Here is a 22,835-nt window from a genome sequence, read left to right as displayed (position 1 = left end):
ATATCTACTCAGAATTTGGGGCCACTGTTTATGACCTTTTCCTGGGATATCTCTCTTTACTTTCCAGCTGTAGTTACCTGAACTCTGTCCTCTAATTCTCCAAAAAGGAAGAGTGAAGATTTCTATCCAAATTGTAGCCACCATGTGCAGCACTGACTTGGGCCTGCCCTTGGGTCAAAAGCTGTAAAAACAGGGACATCACCTATTGCTGTTTCTTTCTTTCAAGTGTTGACTCCCCTCCAGTTTCTGTATGCTTGTTGTTGACCAAATCCAATGCCTTTCAGTAGGTTATCTGTGTGTGTGTGCGTGTGTGTGTGTGTAGAGTTTATAATAGTTATATGCGAGAGGGGAAGTCTGCTAAGAGCTACTCCTCCATTTTATTGCTTAGCACATAGTAGATGGCAATAAATATTTATTGACTAAATGAATGTGGCTTTAAATAAAAAATGAAAGTGAACTAGGGCAGAAATTTGCCTGAAACTAGTTAATCGGCAACACCAGGTATAAAATAGAGAGGGCACTCAGTAATTTGCTGGAGAAAATTATGAGTGAGATGACTGAAGTCATATTAGGACCCCAGATATCTGAGTGTAGAACAAAGCGGATAACACAGTAACCCGGGGTTGAAACATGAGGAGGTAAGTTCAATTGTGGTGGTAACAGCACTTTCACAGGATTGACTCTGTGGCTCACGGAGAATTAACCATGTTCAATGGAAATCGGGCTGGTCGAAGGGGCAGAGGTCTGCTGGGAGCTCTACATCCCAGAGGGGCCAAGAGAGGGAGTGAGAGGGGAGGAACTGGGCTGGGGATTGGAGCGGGAGGAGCTGCGCAGCGCAAGGGCGGCCTGCTGCGGCTCGCTGTGCTCTGTGCCACCTGGGAGGTCACACATCCAGTCCTCAGAGACTTCAAAGGCTGCTCACTGGATGGGAAATTTATACCCAAGCCCGGAGCATCTGGGAACTTCCTGCTTTAGTCTACTGACAACTTCATCACTCAGGACAGAGGACAGAGGACGGTCGCTGTTAGGAATCTGGTTTGGGAGCTGCCGCGTGGGGTGGAAAATACAAGTGCTCACAGAGAACTGGAGACTGGTGATGAGGGCTGAGCCCGCAGGGGCTTGGCAGGCGGATTTTATGAAATTTAGGATGAGATAGATATTTCCTGCTTAAGTCTCCAAAGGGTGATCGAAGCGCCGAGAGGAGGGGAAGGTAGGGCTTTGCTCCACCGCCCCCCTGCACCCGCCTCGTTCATCACCCTTCGAGGGCTCCTGCTGCTCCCAGGGGCTTCTGTGGGCCGCCCTCCCTGTCTGACATTTTTCGTTCGCTTGTTTATTTCCAAGCAGGGGCGATCCTCGGAATCCCCAGCCATCACGGCTCAGGCCCAGACCAGCCAGGAGGGAGGCCGCGCCAACCCCTGGCCTGGCCGCCCAGCCTGCCAGTCCCTTACCCTCCCCGAGGGGACTTTCTCCCTCCCGAAGGGGCAGCGCCTGCACCGCGGGGCTGGTGCAAGGTTTCCAGAGATGTTGCCCCTGAAGGGCTCAGCCCAGGAAGGGGCGCTGTGCACAGAGGCTGCCTTTACTGCCCCGCCTTCTCAATCTCTGGGGTCATTTCATTTCCATGTGTTAGAGGTCCTAAAGGATGCTCATCTTCAGTCTCATGAAGCACACGTTTTACTCTATACTGACTTCAACAAGTGTTTCTTCTGTTACATGTTGATCCGTCTGGTTTCTTAGTCCTAATGTCCTCTTACCTCCCTGATCATGAATACTGGAGATTTTCTGAAATCGCCTTGCATTGCATGAGGAAGATCTTTTAAAGCACTTACGGGTTTCTGTTTTTGTTTTTTTGTTTTAGAGTTTTTCCTAGTTCCGCTTCTCCTGCTCCTTTTATGTACAGAGACTTTGGAATTAAGCAGACCTGGGTTCAAACCCCAGCTCCACCACTCAGTGGCTGTGCAGTCCATTGGCATGCATTCTCTGCATTGTTCCAATTCTTCTCTTTTCATTCTTTCTTCCTTTACCGTAGGACTTTCTCCTGGGAGTCTAACTCTGTGCTTTTTATTGCCTTTGTTCCCTTGGAATTATTCTCTAAACCTCAGTGAACGAACAATATGAAAAGCTTTTTAAAATTCCCATCCCAGCTACTTCCTAGTTGGCCCAGAACACCCCTGGCCAAAGGGGAAGAGATAGCTTGCTAGGGATATCTTTGGGGTTTCTGAAGGGGAAAGAAGGATCTTGTTAGGAAGCAGATGACAGTCCCCTGCCTCCTTTATGTTGGTAACGGTGTGCGGCCCAAGATGCTTGGAAAGGACCAGACAGTGATCCCTGGCTGGTATTAGTGCCTTTGTCCCTCCCCCTTCAAGAGTGGACCCCACCCAGAATGCTTATCTCCCTACTCTCAGCGACAGAGTTGGGAGAGGTGGCCGTCAGCTGCAGGGGCTGCTGCCCTTTGCTTGAGTTGGCTCAAGTCAAGGATGGCAGCTTCCTAGAACCTGGACCTAATCAAGTTAAGGGGATGGAGTACAGTTCTTTATTCTACCCCTGCCTGCAAGTTATTGGAGAAATTCCTATTAGAACCTAAGATATTCTTGAATCTCATCTACCATTGAGGCCATGACAATTTTGGATTGCTGTTTGGCTGATATGCTGGGACTTGAGGGGCCCTTCCACGCACTCTGATAACTTTCTACATGTTTGTGTTTAAGACTGGATACTTTTAAGCAATGGGGCGAAGGCAGGTATTGAAACCCAAGTTTAGGAAAGCATGACCTAGAACAGAGTTGCATGCCCAATGTGCATGCAGCCTCTTCCCACTCCTTCATCTGTGGCAGGCATTACTAATCAATCAAACACCCATTCCCCCTGTCACCACACATGGCCTCATAACTCCCGCCCTCACAGTGTTCCAGGTCGCCACAACCACCCAAGAGCTGGCACAACGGAGCAGTTTGGCCAAGGACGTGATGCTGAGAGAGGGAGACAGAGGAGACAGGGGCCAATCCAGGCTTAGCCAATGTGAGTGGCTGTCCTGTTTAATAAATGTGTGGCCCAGGAGGGCGTTCTGTGGTCACAGGTGGCCTCTTTTGGAAAATGATCCCTCCAGCTGCAAAGGGAGTATTTGTCTCCCTGCAAAGGGCGGGGGTGGACCACATTCCCCCAAGCCCGGAGAAATAGTCTATGTAATTGGACTCCCATTTCCCTGTGCTTAGCTATTACATAAGCTTCTTTAGAAGACTGGCTGTTTGGTTTAGCACTGTCACTGTGACTGACTAATGTATTCGTAGACTTCATGTCAGCTTCGTGTGTGCCCCATCCTTGGCACCTTCGTTCTGTCCCCTGCAGCCTCCCCCACACTGGCATTCTTACCCACATGCGTGGGGGCCTCTCTATGGGTTCAGGTTCTCGGGAGAAGCTCAGCGTGGAAGGCTGGTGTGTTCATGGGCTTCCCTTCACCTGTTCGAGCTGTGGCTTCCTTTGAAGTTTTCTTGGAGCTCAGCCTGAGAAAGCTGTCTCACCTCCATAGGCAGAACGAATCCAAGACATCATCAGTCAGTATCTACTTGGCATGGTTCTAACAGGCTGCCTAGCCTGGTGGATACCTAGTGCTGAGCTGCAAACATGCATGACAGAGCGCTTGCTGCTAATACAGATGATCTGTCTGCCAGGCCAGGATTGGGGCTCACTGGGGCAGTCCCACCTACACTCCTACACGGACCTTCTCTCTCAGCAGTCTCATGGGTGGGGTTCTTGGTGCTGGGGACCCCAGCATCGTGCTATGGCTGGGCGTTGTTGAATTGTCAACATTAGACAATTTCCTCGTGCCAGGCTGATCCTACGTTTTCATTTTGCCTGCCCATGATCCCAACTCTGCTCTCTAGAGACTTGGAACAAAGTTAACCCTCTCCCTCATGGCTTTTGTTAAGGCCTGGTCCTATACTCCTGATATGGCCCAGCCAGTTCTTAGAGAGGCCAGCTGGGCTGTTATCCCAATGCTGGGCATGATTCTTTCCCTGACAGAGCTCATGATACATTAGTTGCTTGATAACTCTTTGTTCTTGGTGAACTTATGGTTTTGAGTCCTGTTGCCCTCTCCTGAGCCCCCATGCTCAAGTCTTGCCAAATTGGGCCCTCAGAGGACAGGGACAAGTCAGGACCAAGCCTAGGGCCACCACTTACAGGCCTGAATGAAGCACAGTAGGGAGAGGTGGCGTTAAGGAGCAGACCCTTGGGGACCTGCATCCCACACATTTAAAACCAGGATGTCTGTCTAGGATGATTGTTACCGACGTGTAGGTCTATCCCAGCAGGTATGGGACAGTCAGTCCATAAAATCCCACGAGAATGGTGTTGGGGGAGACAAGACTAATTTCTAATTCAGATATTTGGAGCATCAAAGGCTCCAGAAGTCTCTTCTCATAAGTAAAGCATCTTTATGGGGGATGGGGAAGAGTATGATGCTGTTATTCAAATAAGTGTGTTGTGGGAGGGCGGGGCTGGGCACCTTCTAGGAGAGAGAGTGGCCCCAAGTGGATGTGGGGGAGGGGAGGCCGGGCTGTGTTTGTTTTCCTTTTCCCCTGAGCTCAGTGCTGCAGGAAGCTCAGGGAGAAAGCACTCACCGCCTCCTCCAGGCTACTGCCAATGCTGTGTGAAGAATAGCTGAAGAATGAGAGAAAAACACTGTTTTTTTTTTTTGGATTATTAATGACTTTAATTTTCTTTACACTCTTTGTACAGTTCAAATTTTCTACAATAAGTACACAACTTTTATAACGAGAGAAACAATTATTATTTAAAAAATAAATATACAGTAATTTTCACAGTTCTCTTGAGGGTGCCCAATCGCCAAGTTGAGGCAAAGTGAGAAAAACTCATATATAGGATAACAACATGTAAGAAAGAAACAAAGGTGTTGCGGAGCCACAATCTGCATTCAATAAACACTTACAAAGTAATGCAGAGTAGAAAAAAGTGTAGGCTTTCATCTCAAACAGATATGAATTTAATCCCAACACTCCCATTTGCCAGCTAAGCAATAATAAGTGAGTCACTCTGAAGGTTTGTTTTCTCACTTGTAAAAGTAGGATTTTAATTTCCATCTCACTGAGCTGTTACAAGAGTCAGATGAAGGCATTATGTGAAGAGGCTACACAGTGTAAATACTTGTGTTTTCCAACGTTTTCAATATATTAATAAACTTGTGTATACATTACATGGATTTGATAAATGGACAGCATAGTGAACACTGAGACCTGGCCAGGTGACGAAGAATAATAGCACAGGCAACGTGAGGGAAGACTGCGTCAATTTTCTGATCCACAAAAGTGAAGGATACCAGTCCTTCCTGGAAAGAGGAGTTAAGCGACTGAATTGAATTGGGATGCTGTAAATTTGTCAAGTTTCAGAAAAAGTGAGATAAGCCTAAACTGTGGGTTGTCCATGCTATATGCCTAGGGCACCAGTTAGGATACTCAGACTGCAAGCAACCAAAATACAACTCAAACTGCCTTATACAAAAAGGGAGCAATAATCTTAGATAATGAGAAGTTTGGGATTAGGGAAATTACAACAGTTTGATGATGCCAACAAAGACTGTGTTTCTGCTTCCTTTCCACTGTTACTGTTCCAATACAGCTGCTAACATCAGAAAAGGGCGGTGTCTTCCCAAATACCTCTTTTTAGAAGCTACAAAAGCATTCCCCAGGACATTTCCCCTCCTATCTCATTGACCAGAATTACCTCCCCTGGGACTGCTTCTCCTGAAGCACATGGAGGGCACACACCAGACAGTTTGATTAGAAAGAACCAGAAAAGCAGCAGAGAAGTGGGGCAGGTGGCTACTAGAAAGGCAACTAATAGGGTCTGCGGTGTCTGTCTATGCACAGGACATACAGGGAGTTGAACAGAACATGAAACTGGAGTCTGAATGGATAGTACTGATGTACCACCAAGGGTCAAAATGTATGAATTGAAAGAACAAGGCCAAGAAATGGATGTCCCTGGGCTAGGATATAGGTAGGGATTCTTGGGCAGGGGAAGAATAACCTCATTTCCCACCAGTCACTAGTGGCAAGACTAAAGATGCTAACGGCTCAACAACACAGCCAGAGACATGAGACAAAACGAGAAAAAGTATGTAGGTGCACTCCAGCCACAGCACTGTAGAACGAGACACCCTCAGCCCCACGATCTGGGAAAACTACCCTGTGAAGAGCTGGCTCTGGCCTGGTGGGACTTACAGGGAAGCTTGTTAGGGGCCGATAGCCAGCAGAACTTCAACAAATAGCCCAGGCACCCACATGGGGGGACATTTCTGAACTACCAACAATCTCCATGATGTCCTCTGGACACCCGCCCCCCCCTCCCCCCGCCATCTCCAGACTATCTCCGTTCTCAACTTCCCAGTAATGTTTCTCTGAAGTGAAAGTTTTCCTCCAAAATACAGGGTAAGTGTTGAAATCTCTCCACAAAGTGTGTGGTCTGCTGAGGATTCCTCCATCCAGTAAAGTAGTTCCATGCTGTAGACTATAACGGCCAAGAGCTGGCTGATGCTCCATTAATCCCGTACCTCCCTTCCTGGGAGGAGACAAGTTTAGGATGAGCTGCGTCTTCAGCTAAACTGACAGGCCCTTGGAATCGCTTTGGCATTTCCTCCGCCGTTGGTACACGGCACATCGTCACCGTTAGAGCCTGCAGGCAGTGGTCTACCTCCTGCTCCTCACTCTTGGTCCGAAGATCTTTTGGATTCTGAAGCTGCTCCAAGATGGAGCTCTGGCTCTTCTCCCCGGCTTCTAAGATGCGCTTCTTCCAGGAAGCGATTACTGGACGGAGCCTTAAGGTGTTCTCAGTCTGCCGCTCCTTTGTCTCTTCTCTGTTCAACCTCTGAAGAAACGGTTGCTCTTCTTCAGCCAGGGCGCGGTGCTGCTTTGCAGCCTCCGCACGGAGTCGCAATCGCTGCGCCCTCGTCGTGCTCTTCCACTCCGTGGCATTCTCCACTTCCACGTCCCATGCACCACGGCTTCCTTCGGCCTGGCCGGCACGCGGCATTCAGTCTGAAGCCTTTGCATGTGGCTCCCGAAGGCCCCGTCGATGGGGCCGTGGTGTGGGCCTGGCGCTCCTGGGACTCCCGGCGCCGCTGGCTGTCCTCACAGAAGAGCTGCAGCTTCTCCCCGTGGGGCGGGGCGCTGAGTCCTCGCCCGCAGCAGGGCCAGGGCCCGGCCGGGCCGCAGCGCAGCTCGGAAGACAGCTGTGGCGCGGGCAGCCACGGCAGAAGCTGTGACCGCACTGGATGGACACCGGGTCCTCCAAATAGTCCAGACAGATGGGGCAGGTCAGCTCCTCCTGAAGGTTCTCGGCTTCCATGACGCTTCCCTTCCCCAGAGCCCCAGCCCACGGCCCACCACTCCCACAGCAGACGAAAGCGCAGCTCACTTCCGGGGGCGGGGAAAGTGCGGTGCACTTCCGGGAGTGGGGAAAGAGAGGCACTTCCGGGGGTCAGGGAAAGCGTGGCGCACTTCCGGGACTGGGGAAAGCCGGGGGCACTCCTGGGGCTGGGGACTCAGTCGGGTGCGTGCTGGTCCAGCCGTGGCCCTTCCCTGCAGGGCGGCGGGGCAGCGGCAGGCAGCTCGGGAGTCGCGGGGTTCCCCTACATGGCTACCCAGGCCTGGACACCTGGCATGATGGGATGTGGGCTGTTCAAGGAAAAAAACCCGTTTTCTTTTAGCAGCATGAACTCTGAGACACTGTCTGACTCATGGTTTGAAACCTCTTTCATTTGAATTCACCTTCCTTCGTGTTATTTTTCTCAAGGCACTAGGCGCGAGTCCAAAGATGTGTCAGCCCGCTGCTCCCCTGGGAGTGAGTGAGGAGTCACAGGCCCGGGCCGCCTGCTCCCAGCTCAGGAGGCAGGGGCCTGCTTTCGGCCTCCCCACCCTTCCTCAGGCCCGGCCCTCAGCTTGGGCCTGAAGGGCCCTGAGTGGCCACTGTAGGGGAAGTGGGGTGTCTGGTAGTACGTCCCAGCAAGTCTGTCCCGTCTTGCTTCAGCCCACATTCCTTTCTGAAGTCCCCCATTCCTGCATCCCTAAAAACACCACAAAATCCAACCCAACAGCTGAAGCCCAGAGGCCCCTAAATATTGGCGTTATCCAGCGGCAGACCTCCTGCACCGCCGAAGGCAAGATCCCTTCCAGCCGCACGTGGGGTCCATGCTTCCGGTTACATGCCGTGGGAAGAGAGCTTCTGATTGGGCCAGCGTAGGTCATGTGCCCACCCCCAGCCAATCACTGTGCCTGGACTTAGGCCGTTGCTGACCCGCTGTGGCCCGGCAGGCCCAGCGCAGAGTGGTAACGGGAACTGCAAGGAGCGCAGCGAAACGGCCTTTCAAAGGCCCCGTGAGGTTCTTCCTCTTCTTGTTTCCCCCGAGGCGCGTTCGTTCCCCAAAGGATTCTCTTGTCATTGTCTTCATTTTGGGGGAGGAGGGGGTCGCTAGTGCATCCCGCCCACCCCCTCCCCGGCTCCCAGGCCCCAGCACTTTCCTCGCCCCCCCGCCCCCCGCGGCTCATTTCTGGAGCGCAGCCCCCGCCTCCGGAGGCGCGCTGACTCGGTTTCCCCCTGGAGGCAGCGCGGGTTGTGCAGGCAGCGGGAGGAGCCAAGTTCAGGCCGTGCGGGCGGCAGATGCCGAGCCCGGCTCACCCGGCGGCCCGCTCCTGCTCGCCCCGCGCCGCGTGCCCTGGCCCCCGGCGCCCGCCGCCCGGCTGCTTTGGCTCATCCGCCGGACCCCACGCAGCCCTTGCTGGAAACGTTGAGTCCCCCGCCTTGCTTCACCTAGCTTCTGATTTCTCTTCTCCTATCACACGGCTCCTTGGGAAACCCGCCTCCACACACCTGGCCTCCGCAGACCCTCCCCCACCTGCCCTCCCCCCCCCCCCCCCCCCCCGGGGCTCCACCTGCGCAGCTCGCCGCAGGATGGTCCACCTGGAGGTTCCCACAGCACGCGGGCGCCATGTCTCCGAGGAGCTGGCTTTCCTCCAGGTGAGGCCTAGGGGATCCCCTTTAAGTGTGGGTGATGCTGTTGCTCTCCCCAGTCCCGGCAGTGTGGGCTGGGCCGCCATCCCCATCCAGGGCTACCCCTGGGGGTACAAGACAGGTGTGCACAGGCTTCAGGACGGGGCCAGCCCCCAGCCCTCTGGAGCCAGGACTTGGGTGGGCTACCCCAGCACCCAGGCCAGCACCCTCTCTTGGGAGTGGCCCAGCTGCTGTGTTAGCTGCAGGGCGGCACTTCTTTAATTAGACCAAGCAGGGTTTTCTCGGCCAGGGGTAGGAGGAGGTGTGTGGGTCTACTGGGGAAAACTAGGTCACCTGAAAACCAGTAGTCAAGAGGGAGCTGTCCTGGAGCCCCAGCTCCAGGGAGCCCCGAGTGCCGAGGTGGGAGGGGCTGGCAGGGAGAGCAGAGTCAGAAAATGTGCTCTGGCCCCTTTTATTGGCCCCTGGGAGGCACTGTCCTCACCTTTCTCCAGGGGGCTGGGCAAGTGCCCTTAATTCCTAACCCCCAGCAACGGCCCGAGCCAGGGAGGTCCTGCAGTGAGTGCCTTCCGCCCGGGGCTCATCGCCTTGGGACCCGGGGGGGAGCACTGCACTGGGAGTCAGGCCCAGGGTTCGAGGTGCTGCTCAATCTCTGTATCCTTGGAGCATGTCACCCACTCCCTTGTGCCTCTGTTTTGTCATCCATCCAGTGGGCAGGATCTGTGCCTCTCTTTGACGCTGCTGTATCCTGGCCCTTAGTACAGCCCTGACATGTGGTAGATGCCTCATTACTGTTTGTCAGATGAAGTAATGAGCTCGTACGTGTGCTTCTCTTATAAGATTGCCATCACTGGGGATGGGTGGCCAGGTGGCTTTTCCAGATGTCAGTCACGTACAATCTTTGCCAACGCAAATATCAGCATCATGCCATTTTTCTTTGCTACCACCTTGCTAGCTTTCCACAGAAGTGGATTTATTCAAAAAGGAAATTTTATATCAGTACCATAAATAGTAACTGTGAAAACAAACCCACAGAAAACAGGACAGTGTCATCGCTCTCTATCCTGGGAACGATCACTTGCCCAAGGCCGTGAGCCTGGGGCCCGCTTCTCTTTGTTTACAAGGGAGATTGGCATGGTTATAATGATGCTAAAGGTCTGTTAGTACTGAACTGACACTTTCTCCTGGAGAAATCCTGATAGATTGAAAAAGAAGTGAAAAGGGTATAGTTGCTCCCTCGGAGTCCATGCTACGTTAAGCTTTTGCTTTTGAAAATTCCTTTGGAGTGGATTCTCTTTCCACCCTTAGGGAAACACTTGGCTGAGATGATGGCCGGGCAAGTTCTCTGAAGGGATTAAGTTATTCTTATCTTCAGCCTTAGCATGTTTTTGATGCCTCCCACTTAGTAGTTGATCAGTAAATACTTAATAATGAAGAAATGAGTAGCTGTCTGGGTACAGAATATTGGGACTGACAGAAATCTTACGAGTACTTAGGTTGACGTGACATAGTGGAAATTTTACTGTCCAGCGAGTGATGGAGAAGTTGCCACCTCCCGAGACAGCCACTGGGCCATAAGCACCTTGTGGAATTGCTTGTTGGACAGCTCTGGAGGCCGGTGTCTGTCCTGTGGGTGCACACAGTGGCTCCCCTGTCCCTTGGTCCTGTTCTGCTCTGGCGAATCTCACAGTCTCCTCTTGTGCAGATTGGACCTCTGGATACTTTGAGACTTTTGTCTCATTCTGCCTCAGACAGAGTTTGCAAACTCAAATGACCAGAGGAGCTAGCAAGTGATGTCATTTGGTGAAGGAGGTCAGGTGAGAGTAATGGGGTAGTGGGGCGTGTGGTAAATTAGAGGGTATGTGCCCCATATGAAGGGGACAGTCCCACTCCACACCTTTGGATTGTTGCCATGTGAGCCCAGCATGGCCAGGTACTGAGATGTTCTAAGAAAGTCTGAAAATTTGGTTTTGACTATAAAATCTCCAAGTTTTAGATGCAAGCAATGAATTATGATATTGTAAAACATCCTGTGGACCATGTTGTGGACCACAGGGGACTTTCTGGTTAGGTCTGCTCTATAACCACGAGTTGCTCACCACTGCCCACCAAGACTTCTGTTCCCTTTGGGCTGGGCAGCTCCCTCCTCTTCAGGCGTGTTGTTTCCCTCCTGTGTGTGTTGTTTCCAGAACTCCCTCCATGATGGTCAGCCCTCTCAGTCCATGTCTCCACCTCTTACCTGGTGAACTCCTTCCTACTCATCCTTTGGGATTATTGGTTGTCCCTTATTCTGGAGAACCTCTCCTGATAACCACAGGCAGATTGGTTTGTTCCTTTTCTAGCTGTGTGTTGTTGGGTAAGTTACTTAATCTCTCTGTGCCTCATTTTCATTATCTATGAAATGGAATGGTAATAGTACTTACCTCATTAGCTTGTCAGGAGGATGAAATGAATTTATAGATTGACAGACAGACAGACTGGATTTTCTAGAAGGCAGAGCTTGTGCCTAACCTATCTCTCAATCAGGGCTTGTCACACAACAGGAGTTAATTCAATGTCTAATAACCTGAGGAAGAGGGGAAAATAGACATGTGGCCCAGTTCCCAGTGAGGTCTGACCATGGTGATGATACGTTGTGGCTGTGAATTCAAATCTTCTGAGCTCCTTTTAAAAAGGCAACCAAGCCTGGCCAGGCGTGGCTCAGCGGTTTAGCGTGGGTTTGATTCCTGGTCAGGGCACATACTTGGGTTGTGGGCTTGATCCCCAGTTGGGGGTGTGCAGGAGGCAGCCGATCAATGTCTCTCTTCTCATCATTGATGTTTCTATTTCTCTCTCTCCCTTTCCTTTCCTCTCTCTGAAATCAATAAAGATATATTTAAAAAATAAAAATAAAAAAATAAAAAGGCAACCAAAAAAATCCATCTAAATGGCTAAGATAAAAGCCATTGACACCACCAAATGCTGACAGAGAACCTGGATCACTCATATGTTGCTGGTGGGAATGAAAAATGGTACAGTGACTCTGGAAAACAGTTTGACAGTTTCTTATAAAACGGAACATGGTAATTACCTTACAAACTAGCAATTGGACTCCTGGGAATTTACTTCAGAGAAGTGAAAACATATGTTCACATAAAAACCTGTACATGAATGTAATAGCACCAAACTAGAAACAACCCAGATGTTCTTCAACTCATGAATGGTTAAACAAACTGGGGCACATTCATAAAATAGAATACTACTCAGCTATAAAAAAAGGAATGAACTATTGATACAGGCAATAACTTGGATGAATCTGAAGGAAATCGTGCTGAGTGAAAAAAGCCAATCCTGAAGGTTGCCTACTGTCTGATTCTATTTATATAACATTTTTGACATGATAAAATTCTAGAGATGGGCAACAGATTAGTGATTGCCAAGGGCAAGGACAGGAGTGTGTTGGGAGAGGGGGGTCAGGGATCCATGTGTGTGGAACTGTTTGTATCTTGACTGTGGTGGTGGATACACGAACCTACCTATGTAACAAAATTGCATAAAACTAAACACATGTGGGCTTGAGTAGATGTCAGATGGGAAATCTGAATAAGACTGATAGATTGTATCACTGTCAGGTTCCTGGCTGTGATGTATTGTAGTTTTGCAAGATGTTACAAGGCAACTGTCTGTGTTACTTGTTACAAACTGCATGTAAATCTACAATGATCTCAAAATAAAAGTTTAGTTAATTTAAAAAGCATTGTAAGGTATTCAAAAGAGAAGAAAACAAAACAAAAGGCAACCAAAGCCTGTTAGCTGTTTCCTTCCTGCTGAGCCTTGCTGTTGGCTTATGTTTACCCCTGAGGTCAGGTTCACTGGGGCCGCTGGACCTTTGCCCCGGGAGTATTGCCAAGCCAGCCCCTTCCTCATTCCACCTGGGGAAGAACGAGAGCAAGAGGCATGACTTTAAAAACATTTTTTTAAGATCAATCAAAGAGGAATACTTCAAGTAAGATTTTCTAGGTCTCAGTAGTTCAGCAATGACCAAACTTTATACTCTTAATTAAGAATCCCAGAGAGCTTTTTGTTTCTGTGGATCATATCTGTCAATATTTTGCATATTACAAACTAGTATTGAGAAATTAAAAATAGTGTTAATTCTTTTAAAATTAATAAATCCTTACGTTATAGCAATATAACCACAATTAATGGCATGATGTGGTGGAGGTGTAGCTAACGCTACAATAGTAAGCACATAGCAATATGTAAGTATCAGATCACTTTAAGTTTACACAATGTACAGGTCAATTATATTTTAATAAAAAAAGAGAAGAAAAACAATAACATAGAAAAAAAAAGTGTTTCGAACTTGGACGGGGTGACGTAATCAGATCCGAGTTCCGAGCCTGACCAGCGCGTCCCCGTGTCTGTCTCCCTGCCACAGGCCCCACCATGAGGCCCCAGCCCCGCCGGAGCCCGCGCGCTCCCCGGGCCCCGGGCGCACCGCGCTAGCCCCGCCGGGCGTGGGGAGGCGCGGAGCCGGAGGCCATGGCCAGCCACGTGGACCTGCTGACGGAGCTGCAGCTGCTGGAGAAGGTGCCCACGCTGGAGCGGCTGCGGGCCGCCCAGAAGCGCCGGGCGCAGCAGCTGAAGAAGTGGGCGCAGTACGAGCAGGACCTGCAGCACCGCAAGCGCAAGCACGAGCGGAAGCGCAGCGCGGGCGGCCGCAGGAAGAAGGTGACCTTCGAGGCCAGCGTGGCCCTGCTGGAGGCCTCCCTGAGGAACGACGCAGACGAAGGTAGGCCCCATCCTTGGCCTCCAGGTCAGGGCTTGCCCCTCCCCTCCGCTCCCCTGATTTCTGTGCGGTAGAGGTGCGGGCTGGGGGTGGGCTGATCAGCCGTCTCCCGAATTGGGCAGCCTCAGACGTCTTGGGAAAGCTCCAAATTTATCTTAGACTTCTTTTGGGGGGGGGTGGGGGGGGAAACAAGAATCCCAGCCTTTGGCTAATGAACATCATCATAATTTTCCTTCCCAGCCACAAATATTTACTGACAGCCTACTTCTTGCACACGATCATTCTAGACATCTGCTGAACAGGCTGGATGGGTCTCTCTCCTCCAGGAGCTCAGTGCTGGTAGGATCTTGCATTTTGTAGGCCCCTCCTCTGTGCCAGACCACCAGCTGGTGCTCTGTGGGCGTCTCCCTTTCGTTTAGCCTTCCCCGCAGAGGTAGATGGTGTAGGGGCTGGTTAATCGAGTAGGCTCTGAGGTTACACTCCGCAGGTCTAAGGCTGACTTTGTATTTCCTAGGTGACCCTAGCAGGTAGACAAGTCACTTCACTTCCTGTACCTCACTTTCCACCTCTGCAAAATGGGGATAATAATTGTATCCACCTCAAGAGCTTGCTGTGAACATTAGATTAGGCGATTCCTGTGGAGTTTTCGGAGATTTCATTATCTACATATATACTTCTATATGTATAATGAAATAAAATAGAGCAACAACATAATAATATATAATAAAAACATAATAAAGTAAAACAGTACTCACAGTGGTTATATAATATGAAGTGGTACATAATATAAACATGTTACAAATATAAATAATTATAATATATTTGTATGTATAAAAATAATCATAGTTATGTTCATAAAGTCGGGAAACAGAAGGATATACGCAGGACATCTTCATTTTACAGAGTGAGTGAGTAAATCAATATGAACATATACACACCATATAATGTTTCCAAATTTTATGGATACCCTGTACTTGTTATATTTTATTTAATTATTATTGTGTCCCATGATCCAGATATAACAATACCCAAGAGGCAGGTATAAAACACCCATTTTACAGATAAGGAAACTCAGACCCAGGGAGATCCAGAACCTTGACCAAGGTGGCAGAGCAGGATCAGAACCCCCAGAATTCAAGCTCTTGTCACTGGCCTGATGGCCCTGTAGGTTTGCTTCCCGCTGTGGGGTAAGTAGAGGATCCAGGATTTGGCCAGCGTGCTGTTCTCTGAGCATGCCCTGAGGGGCCATGCCTGCTCATTATGCTTGTGTCCTGTGTTTTATGCTTGTGTCTTGTGTTCACCTCAGCAGCCTCTGGTCCCTTTCTGTATACAAATCCATTCTGCCTGTCCCAGGAGGGGCCCAGCCATGTTTCCTGGGTCCCTCTGGGCTCCTGCCTCTGCCCAGACGCTTGGTGCTGAAGCAGTCAGTGAAAGAACTGAGACGTGGTGGCACTTAATGCACTAGAGGGTGTTGGGTTTCATGCCTGTGGCTCCTCTGAGAAGCACAGTTCCATTTGTGCCCTGTCACAGAGCGCTCTGGGAAATAAGCAGAGAGGCAATCCTGGAAGCATCAGCCGAGAGCCTGGGGTAAGCAGCCCCCTCAGAGGCATGAGTCCCAGGCTCAGGGGACATGACCCCTCGAGGCTCCTTCCCACGTGCCATTTGCCGGGTGACGTGGCAGGCCCATCCCACTCAGTGGGAGGCACATCATGATGTCTAATTTTTGTTGTGGGCGATAGTTCATCAGCTCCTCTTTCATCTTTTACTCCCCTATTCCCTGACAAAGTCTCATTTTCCCCTCCCCAAAGTCTCATTTCCCCCTCCTTTGCAGAGGCTCTGGGAGCTGGCTGTGCGGTTTCAGAAGATCGGCGCCCCCCCCCCCCCCAGCCTGCTGCCCAGCCTTCACCCCGGGTGTGCTCCCATTGTGCTAGTTAGAAAGAGCACCAGGGGCCCTCAGCCCCGCGTGTGACCTTGAGCAGCTGGCTGCACTTGCTGGGTCCAAGCTTCTTAATCTGCACAATAAGGGTTTGAATGTTGTCCTCAAGGGGGTGTGGCAAGAATTAGACAGGATCCTGGATGTGACAGCTCTGAAAAGTGACCCTGAACCATGCACCAGCTCTGTGACCACTTTAACACACCTTTTTTGTTTTTGTACAAGACTCTGATGTTTTTAAAGAACCCAAATATATACAAACATTCTTCTCATCAAAAGTAAAACAGAAGTGTACAGAGCAAAAAGCCCCTCCCGCCCCCCTCCCTCCCTCCCTCTCTTCCTCCCTTCTGGAATTAGTGCTGCTGTTTGTTTGGTGTGTTTCCTTCCAGGCATTTTTCTCATCTGTGTATTTGTGGGCTTGGAGAAATAGAGAATTAGTTGGGATTTTTCTTTTCTTTTCTTTTTTTTTTATGTAAGTGGTGACATCCTGGATACATTATTCTGCAATTTCCTTTTTTCACCCAACAAAATATCTTGGAGGTGTTTTCATGCGAGTACATCTGCAGTGGAATAATAGATCTGTGTTGTTATTTTTAACCTCTGCGTGTATACCATTCCGTAGTGTGGATTCATCAGGATTTTTGAACTGGTTCCTTATTGATGCGCGTGTAAGATTTTCAGTGGTCTTGCTTTTGCTGAAGTGAACCTACACATGCAAATGTTTATCTAGGATAGATGTGGAGGGATCGAGGAGCTGGATCCAAGGGTATGTGTATTAAATTTGAATGAGAAAAGTGCCAGACTCCTGGTCGCCTAGCTCTGGGGACAGCCAAGTGAGCATGGAGGGCCAGAGCACTGTGCACCGTGGCAGGCTGTGGGGGTAGGTGAGAGGTGCCCTGGGGCCCACAGGTGCTGGGTTTGGAGGAGGGGTGTGAAGCTGCCATCTGTCAGCAGGCAGTCTCCCCGACTACGCTCAGCTTCCTGCTAGCATGACTGCTCCCAGCTGGCCAGGATGACTTCCGTGTGCTGGGGGAGCTGGTGTTGGGGAGGCTGCTGGGGCGTTAGCTCGCGGTGGGATGGGAGCGTGGGGTGGTACCTCCCTGCTCCCCTCAGCTCACAGCCGCGGCTGAGTCAACCTCCTCCACCTGCCAGGGCAGTGAGATGCTCCAGAGAAAGGCAGCACTGGGGAAGTCACCCGCTCTCCTTCTCTGACTCTGCTTGCCCGCAGGCCAGCGTCCGGGCACCGTGGACCCTCCTTGGCCTCAGACCTGCCTGAGCCCCACCTTCCTGTTCCCACTGCCCATTTTTAAAAAACGGCTTTATTGAGGTTTAATTTACACATCAGACTATGTGCCCATTTAAAGCCTATCATTCAACAATCTTCAGAAAACTTAGAGTTCTAAAACCCAGTTTTAGAACATTTCATCACCCCAAAAAGAAACTTTGTGCCCTTTTGTGTTCACTGACCTATTCTCTGCCTCTCTTTATTTACTTTTCTGGACATTTCATTACATGGCCTCATATGATATGTGATCTCCCATGATGGCTTCTTTGTTTGGAATACTGTTTTCAAGGTACACTCGGGGCGTGGTGTCTACCAGACATCATTCCTTTTATCGTCCTGCGGTACCCTGGGGTATGGATAGAACGCATTGTGTCTGTCCACTCACCACTGACAGACGTTTAGGTGATTTCCATCCAGGGTTATGATGAGTGACGATGCTAAGAACATTTATGGGTGAGTCTTTGTGTGGACATATGTTTTCATGTCTCGGAGAGTTATCTAGGAATGGCATTGCTGCTTCATATGGTAAATTTGTTTAACTTTAAAAAAAACCTGCCAAACTGTTCTCCAGAATGGCTGCATCCTTTTACATCCTCAAGCCCATTTTGCACTCCTCACCCGAGAGGCGCCCACTCGCGGAGACCTCACAGGCTTCAGGTGTCAGACCCAGGACTTGAAGGTAGACCAGTCGTCTCTGAAGGCAGAGCGGTTGCCCATGCTTTTAACTGCCAGGTGGTCCTGGCACCTCCTGCATTTGGTTTTCCCTAGAAAACAAGAGAGCCACTCACTTGTGGCTCTGATCTGTGTCTTTGGGCCTTATGGACCCTGGTGTTTCTGCTGACCTCTTGGGCCCTAGTTTCGGGGTCCCAGGATAGGCTCTTCATCCCTAGCTGAAAGCTCTCTCCAGGGCCACATGGGCCCAGCCTGCCTTGAAATGATTGAACATTTGTTAATGTGTCGGGGCTCCTGTTCTCTCAGATTCTGCAGGGTTTTCTTTATGGAAAGTATTCAAATTCAAAAGTTCGAGCAATTCTTCTGTAGCCTAGATTTAGCCCTTCGGTTGTTACTCTCATGCTAAAGGCTTTCAGACTTTTTTCAAGCAGTGGAAACTTTTCTTTAAATGAAATATGCAGAAACCCAATATGTAAAGCAGGCGAAAGAGCTATTCTGGTTGGCATAGGCTGGGGTCTGGAACCTTGTCCACCCCCACTCCTGTCCCACCCCACCCCTGGGTGCATCAGCGGCCACCTGCAGGGCACCCTGAAACCACTGACTCGTCTAAAGGAAACACAGCTCAGACTTTCACTTTTGATGACTTTGGGAGGGAAGTTTTTCTTCTCCTAATTACAAAAATAATACATCCTTGTTGTAGAAAATCTTAAAAGTGCAGCAAAAAAACCCCACAGTACGATGAAAATAAAATCACTCATACTTCACACCAAACAGCAACAACCACTGATAATATTTTGGTATTGTTAAATCAGTCAGGGTCCTGATAGGAAAAAAATGGTGTTCTCCCATGGGGTAATTTGAGGAAAATTTACTAAAGAGGAAATTTACAGAGTTTAGGGCAATAGTCCTCAATTTTTGTGATTTCAGAGCCCCTTTATATTCTTTTTTAAAAAGCATGTTTTTATTGATTTTAGAGAGAGGAAGGGAGAGAGAGAGAGAGAAACATTGATTGGCCACCTCCTGCATGCCTCCTGCTGGGGATAGAGCCTGGGACGTCTCCATGCATGGGATGGCGCTCCACCAACTGAGCCACACCAGCCAGGGCCCCCTTCATATTCTTAAAAACTGAGAACCCCTAAGAACTTTTGTTTAATTGTTTGCTCTCTATTGATATTTACCTTATATACATTAAAATCAAGGAATTAAAATAAATATGTATTATTCATGAAAACATAACATAAAATCCATTATCTTTTGTACTAGTTATCTGTTGCTGCATAGCACATGAGCTCAATATTTAGCAGTTTAAATCTATAAACATTTATATCTCACACAGTTTCTGTGGGTCAAGAATCCAGGAGCAGCTTAGCCCAGTAGTTCTGTCTCAGGACCTCTCAAGGTTGAGCTGGGACTGGAGGAACTGCTTCCCACTCACATGGCTCTTGGCAGGAGGCCCCAGTTGCTTGCCGAGTGAGCCTCTCCATGGGGCTGCTTGAGCATCCTCTCAACATGGCAGCTGGCTTCCTTCAGCGTGAGTGATTCCCACTCCATGAACAAGGAGGAAGCCACAATGCCTGTTATGACCTGGCCTTGGAAGTCACATACCATCACCTGTGCCATATGTTAGTCATTAGAAATGATTCATGAAGTCCAGCCCACGCCCAGGGGAAGGGAGTTAGGCTCCACTACTTGAAGGAAGGAGAATGTGTAGACATGTCCTGATGCCACCACACATGTTAACCTAAATAATGTGTGTGTGTTATTTGGATGTTTTTATTGATTTCAGAGAGAGGAAGGGAAAGGGAGAGAGAGAAACATCAGTGATGAGAGGGTCATTGATCGGCTGCCTCCTCCATGTCCCCTGCTGGGGATCAAGCCAGAAACCCTGGCATGTGCCCCGACTGGGAATCGAACCGTGACCTCCTGGTTCATAGGTTGATGCTCAACCACTGAGCCATGCCGGCTGGCTAAGTAATGGCTAAAAGAATAGCTAGGAGAGTGGTCTCGTTTTATATTTTTGGAAATCTTTTTAAGGCCTGGTTTAAAAGAAGACAGCTGGATTTGCTTATCTGCTTCTGCTTTCAATATGTTGTGAAACATTATTTTGGTTGAAGTAAATGAAGAAAATCTTATCCCATGCAGATATGTAGTTGGAAAAGAAAGGAAGTATTTTAATTGCGTTTCCAGATAATTGTGGATATTCTTTGACACCACAATCAAACTCAACAGGTGGCAGTTTCTTGAAGTTTAATTGCAATGTGGAATCTGACACCATATCAATTTTTAGCTTTTCTTACTGTTTCGTTAAAACTCATTGGTTTGTCTTGCATTTTGAGTGGCTTTTTAACCCATGCATACTTTTTTTTTAAAAACAACACACAAAACAACACACTGTATTGGTCTGTTAGAAAATATCGGTTCGCTTTTTTTGGATGTGAAAGTATGAGCAATGAAAGGAAATGTAAACAAGTCCATGTATCAGAGGAGTTAATATCCAACATATATAAGAAACTCTTAACAAATCCAATTAAAAATGGGCAGAGGACCTGTATAGACATTTTTTTTTCAAAGAAGATATACCAATGGCCAACAGGTACATGAAAAGATACTCAGCATCACTAATCATCAGGGAAATTCAAATCAAAACTATAAAGAGATATCACCTCTCACTGTTAGAATGATCATCACCAAAGAGCTTTGGTAAGGATGTGGAAAAAGGAACCCTGTGCACTGTTGGTGGGGCTGTAAATCGGTGCAGCCACTATGGGAAACAGCATGGGGGTTCCTTAAAATACTAAAAATAGAACTACCATAGGGCCCAGCAATATGCTATATACTTCTGGGTATTTATACAAAAGAAATGAAATCACTACCTTGTAGAGGTATCTGTACCCCAGTGTTCACTGCAACATTATTCAACCAAGCTAAATGCCCATCACTGGCTGAATGAATAAAGAAAATGTGATAGATATGTAAATATTATTCAGCCATAAAAAAGAAGGAAATTCAGTGCCGTTTGTGACAACATGGGTGAACACTGAGGGCATTATGCTAAGTGAAATAAGTCAGAGACAAGACAATACTATGATTTCACTTATATGTGGAACCTAAAAAACTCACAGGAGCAAGTGGAATGGTGGTTGCTAGGGGCTGGTGCTGGGGGAGGGAGGCAGGGAGACATCAGTCAGAGGGTACACACTTCCCGTCATGAGTAAGCTCTGGGGAATCTGATGTTCAGCATGGTGACTGTTGTTAACAGCACTGTATTATATACACAAAAAGGTAATTATGTGAGGTAATGGAGGCGTTAACTAACCTTATTGTGGTAATCATTTCACAATATATACGTGTATCAAACCATCACCCTGTAGATCTTAAACTTTCACAATATTATATGTCAATTGTATCTCAATAAAACTGGGAGGGGGGAGAAAATATTAGTTCACTGAGTTAAGCAGATCTTCTACATGTTGACGCATTTCATTATACAATATTTAAAAAGGTATAATTTCAACACCTATCTCACCAGAAAAGTCCTGAAGTCCTGGGAAGCTGTAAGCTCATGGTGGTGATACAAGTTTTCCAAAACCCTGTACTAACTTTTGCTTGAAAGCCCAAATATTGTCATTGGCAACAAACGCTATCAGTTGTGAGGGACTCTCTGTTTACTTTAGAGAAAAGGACTGACAATCATTGTTCGCTGGTCATTGTCTAAGTAGAGACGGTGTTCAGTGGGAGGAGGGGTAGCTCGGCACACAGCTTAATCGCTCCACCAATGCAGGCCGAGAAAGCGATCATTCTCCATGTGTGCTTCTCACTTTGCCACACAGAGGATATGTGTGTTGTTGTTTTTTTAAAACTTGACTTAGAGAAGAAGGGAGAGAGAGAAATAGAGAGAGAGAGAAACATTGATGTGAGAGGGAAAATCGATCGGTTGCCTCCCCTACTTGCCCCTACTGGGGATCAAACCGACAGCCTAGGTACATGCCCTGACCAGGAATGGCCCCTGCTCCCTTTTGGGTTTGGGACGATGCTCTAACCAACTCAGCCACCCAGCCAGGGCTTCCCCCCACCCCCCATTTTAAGTAATCTTTTTAAAGCTAGGAGACTGTATGAGACCATCTAGGAAGCAAGGTAGGGAGACCCAGGAAGGAACCCCAAGAGAGAGCCCTGTACACCTCAGTAGCTCCATGTTGGGCCCATGTGCATAAGGGAGCAAAGGCGAGGCCAAGCTGTCAGGGTGGTGGAAAGAATTTTAGGATGGTGCAGCATCTGAGAAGCCCAGGGCGGAAGATGTTTTTAGAAGGAATGACTGTCAGCTTGCGTCAGATGTTCCTCAGCGGTTGACTACTTTACCTTGTCCTTATATAGTCTTTGGAAAAGAGGTTTTTAATGATGACTTCACGGGGACCCGTGTCTGAATGTACCAGGATTTATGTAACCACTCTCCTATTATTGGATTTTGAGGTTGTTTCCAATTTTTGCTACTACAAATTGTGCCATGGTGATTATCATTGTATGAAAGTATTTGGCCACCACCTGATTGTTTACGTAGGGTAGATTCCTAGAGGTTCAATAGATCTGAGGGTGTAAACATCCGAAAAGCTCATTCGGTCAGTTCGCTCTCCCACCGGCAGTGAGTTCCAGGCCTGCCTCGCCGCTGTCCTCCTCATCAACAGGACGATGACACTGAGAACACCTCTGCTCACACAGTGGATGTATGGGAAATGTCCTGTTGTTTTAATTTGCATAGAGTTGAGAAGTTGAAGGTTGAATACTTGCCTGTTCATGAGCTTACTGGTCATTTTGTTTCTTTCTCTGAGTTGTCCATTTTCACTAGTGTGTTTCCTTTTCTTATTAATTTTAATGATCGTATGTTTGTGTGTGGGGGGGGGAGAGAGAGGGAAAGAATGGAAATGGAGGAGATGCTAACCTTCATTGTCACGCATGGTGCAAAAGTTTTGGCATTGTGTGTGTGTGTGTTTTCACATTTTGTTTATAGTAGTAGTGTTTTTATGCCCCAGAGTTCTTAATTTTTATGTAGTCAAACTGAATGATAAGGCTTTTTTCCATTATTTTGTTGTTCATTTTTATCCCTCTATAACGGGTCAGAAAACTATGGCTGGAAGGCCAAATGTTCCCCCCATCTGTTTTTG

The 22,835-nt window shown here is 48.5% G+C and overlaps 1 protein-coding gene and 1 pseudogene across 2 annotated transcripts in view; one reads left to right on the top strand and one right to left on the bottom strand.

Annotated features, from left to right (window-relative positions):
* Nucleotides 1–6,089: 6,089 nt before the first annotated feature.
* Nucleotides 6,090–7,044, bottom strand: LOC308562321 (E3 ubiquitin-protein ligase TRIM4 pseudogene; annotated as a pseudogene). Its single transcript has one exon. The product of its transcript is annotated as an E3 ubiquitin-protein ligase TRIM4 pseudogene (transcript).
* A 6,408-nt stretch (nucleotides 7,045–13,452) lies between these two features.
* Nucleotides 13,453–22,835, top strand: part of PPP1R16B (protein phosphatase 1 regulatory subunit 16B) — a 58,640-nt gene continuing 49,257 nt past the window's right edge. Inside the window, exon 1 of the mRNA XM_081148788.1 lies at nucleotides 13,453–13,792. Within this exon, the coding sequence (XP_081004914.1) occupies nucleotides 13,543–13,792 (250 nt within the window). The 5' untranslated portion in view covers nucleotides 13,453–13,542. The remainder of the gene's footprint in view (nucleotides 13,793–22,835) is intronic.

Source organism: Miniopterus schreibersii, assembly GCF_964146895.1.
Source record: "Miniopterus schreibersii genome assembly, chromosome: 10".
Taxonomy (NCBI): domain Eukaryota; kingdom Metazoa; phylum Chordata; class Mammalia; order Chiroptera; family Miniopteridae; genus Miniopterus; species Miniopterus schreibersii.
Note: the sequence above shows the minus strand (reverse complement) of the source record. Positions and strands in the feature narration are given on the sequence as shown.